The sequence below is a fragment of the Tarenaya hassleriana genome, unplaced genomic scaffold (genome assembly GCF_000463585.1).
Source record: "Tarenaya hassleriana unplaced genomic scaffold, ASM46358v1 Cleome75, whole genome shotgun sequence".
Classification (NCBI taxonomy): Eukaryota; Viridiplantae; Streptophyta; class Magnoliopsida; order Brassicales; family Cleomaceae; genus Tarenaya; species Tarenaya hassleriana.
The window spans coordinates 21,114-23,857 of record NW_010970030.1 but is presented as its reverse complement, the minus strand read 5'-3'; the positions used below and the strand labels follow the sequence as shown (position 1 = coordinate 23,857).

The window sequence follows — 2,744 nt, the reverse complement described above, 5'->3', positions numbered from 1 at the left end:
CCTTCAGGTCAATGCATTAGTAATGATATATATATATATTGTAGTTATGTGTATATGTGTTTTATTAATTATAAATTATTTTATTTTTAATATATATATATATATATATATTTGTATATATGTGAATTTATATGTATATATTAATTTAAATACATGTAGATGAATATTTGAATATTTAATAATATTTTTGAATGCTGAGTCAACAGTTTTTTTGCTGAGTCAACAGTTTTTTTTGCTGAGTCAACAGTTGCGTTTGTTTGATTTGGAAAAAATTTAAAAGTTTGGGTATTTATGTGGGAGTTTTGAAAAGTTTAGGTATTTATATGACAATTTTATAGTTCAGGTATTTATTTGGGATTTTTGTAAAAGTTCGGGTATTTTTATACCATTACCCCTAATAATAATAATAATAACTATTGTTATTATAATTGACCGAACTCAAGGTGGGTCCAATCCAATATTGTAGGGGTACTTCGGGAAAATTATGGGTTTAGCTGGCGCGGGGTATATTTGTCTCTGCAGACCACATGACTCCATCGGTACTTTTGGAGTGAAATATAAAAAAAAAATACATGAAAATATTAATTGACTTTCAGAAAACTCCGTTAATAAATTTGTCTCACTTTATTTTTTATTAATTACTTTATGTACTTTTTTTATATATTTGCTTTCTGGCGCGGGGTATATTTGCACATATATATATATATATATTTGATCTGTAAATAATCATGAAAGGCTTGACTTTTAATACTCTCGGTAGATGGACACTTCATGGTTAATACATTACTACAACGAGTCGGACGATAGAGTTTAGTTATAATTAAAATAGATTTTAATTGCAGAGAATGCTGTAATTATACGGCTATCTGTCGGTTTGAATGTTATGTTTTCTGTACATACATATGTATGTATATATATGTGTGCGTGTCTGTTAGTTTCAATTATTTTATTCTATATATCTTGATTTATTCAATAAAAAAATATGATGTATATTATTCCATCATTTTTATCATATATTATAATAAAACATTTTGATTAAGTACTTCACTTTAAATTTTATATAATAACAAATTTTATATTATTGCTTAGATCTTACCTGAAATCCTGTTTTTACTAGGGGTGACCATTTCGGGTTTCGATTCAGGTTCGGTTTGGTTATATTCGGGTTTGGTTATTTCGGTTATAGAAAAACTATAACCATTTGGTTTTTACATAAATTCCGGTTCGGTTCGGTTCAATTATTTTTCAGTTCGGTTTGGTTCGGTTTCAGTAAAAAAACTCAATTTTTTCAAAGAAATCATCGGTTTTTTGGTTATTTTTTATCCGGTTCGGTTCGGTTTTGGTTTATTCGAGTTTAAGGAAATCATAACCGTTCGATTTTGATGCCGGATTCGGTTCGGGTACGATTATATCTTATTCGGTTCAGTTCGACTCTGTTTTTTAAATCTATCCATACAACCGTGGAGCACTCTTCACTGCTCTGGTCGTCATCTATGCTCTGACATCCGGAATCGCTGGCTACACAGCAGCGTCTTTCTATGGTCAACTCGAAGGAAAGAACTGGGTAAGGCCTTGTAACGTTTTTAACACAACTGGAGACGATAAAACATTTACATAGATATATATTTCTGACATTCCTTTTGATCAGGTGAGGAATTTATTGCTGACCGGATGCCTCTTCTGCGGCCCTCTCTTCCTGACCTTCTGCTTCCTCAACACAGTCGCCATCGCTTACAACGCTACGGCAGCATTGCCCTTTGGAACCATCATGGTGATCGTCCTCATATGGACACTTGTCACATCGCCGTTGCTCGTGTTGGGCGGAATTGCCGGTAAAAACAGCAAAGCCGAGTTCCAAGCGCCATGCCGAACCACAAAGTACCCGAGGGAGATACCGCCATTGCCGTGGTACAGAAGCGCAATTCCTCAGATGGCGATGGCTGGTTTCTTACCATTCAGCGCCATCTACATAGAGCTGTACTACATATTCGCCAGCGTGTGGGGCCACAGGATCTACACCATTTACAGCATCCTCTTCATCGTCTTCATCATTCTTCTCATCGTCACTGCTTTCATAACGGTGGCTCTCACCTACTTCCAGCTCGCAGCCGAAGACCACGAGTGGTGGTGGAGGTAAATAATACATTTATCCAGTATTTTTAAATAATGATGATCGAATTTCGTTGGATTATAACAATAATGAAATGGGGGGTGGGGGGCAGGTCATTCCTGTGTGGAGGATCGACGGGGATGTTTATATACGGGTATTGCGTGTACTATTACTACGGGAGATCGGACATGACGGGATTCATGCAAACGTCGTTCTTCTTCGGGTACATGGCCTGCATCTGCTACGGCTTCTTCCTCATGCTCGGGTCCATCGGCTTCCGCTCGTCCCTTCTCTTCGTCCGCATATTTTTTTCGATAAAACAAATTAGAAAATCACTCAAAGGCTGATCACCAATCCGATTACGCAAAGTTATTTTAACATGACTAAAAACTGTCATATAAATGAGCAATTTTGAATTTATTCCGTTAAATAGATCATTAAATTTTGGACACTGTAAATTTTTTTGAGAAATTTCTCAATAGATTTCTCTGTTAAATCAATTATGAGATTTGTATAAAAACAAATTTATTAATATGATAGATATTTAGAAATAAATGAATAAAAGATAAAAAAAATATTTAAAATAAAATCCAGAATACTTACATATTTTTGTTGGTTTTAGTTTTTTGGATTT

At 34.5% G+C, this 2,744-nt stretch overlaps 1 protein-coding gene across 1 annotated transcript; it reads left to right on the top strand.

Annotated features, from left to right (window-relative positions):
- Positions 1-1,450: 1,450 nt before the first annotated feature.
- LOC104801844 (transmembrane 9 superfamily member 2-like) lies at positions 1,451-2,560 on the top strand (the record flags this gene model as incomplete). Its single annotated transcript, XM_010525228.2, has 3 exons — positions 1,451-1,564; positions 1,649-2,133; positions 2,223-2,560. Coding segments are annotated over 3 exons (834 nt in total), but the record flags the coding sequence as incomplete, so codon positions are not given.
- Positions 2,561-2,744: the final 184 nt, after the last annotated feature.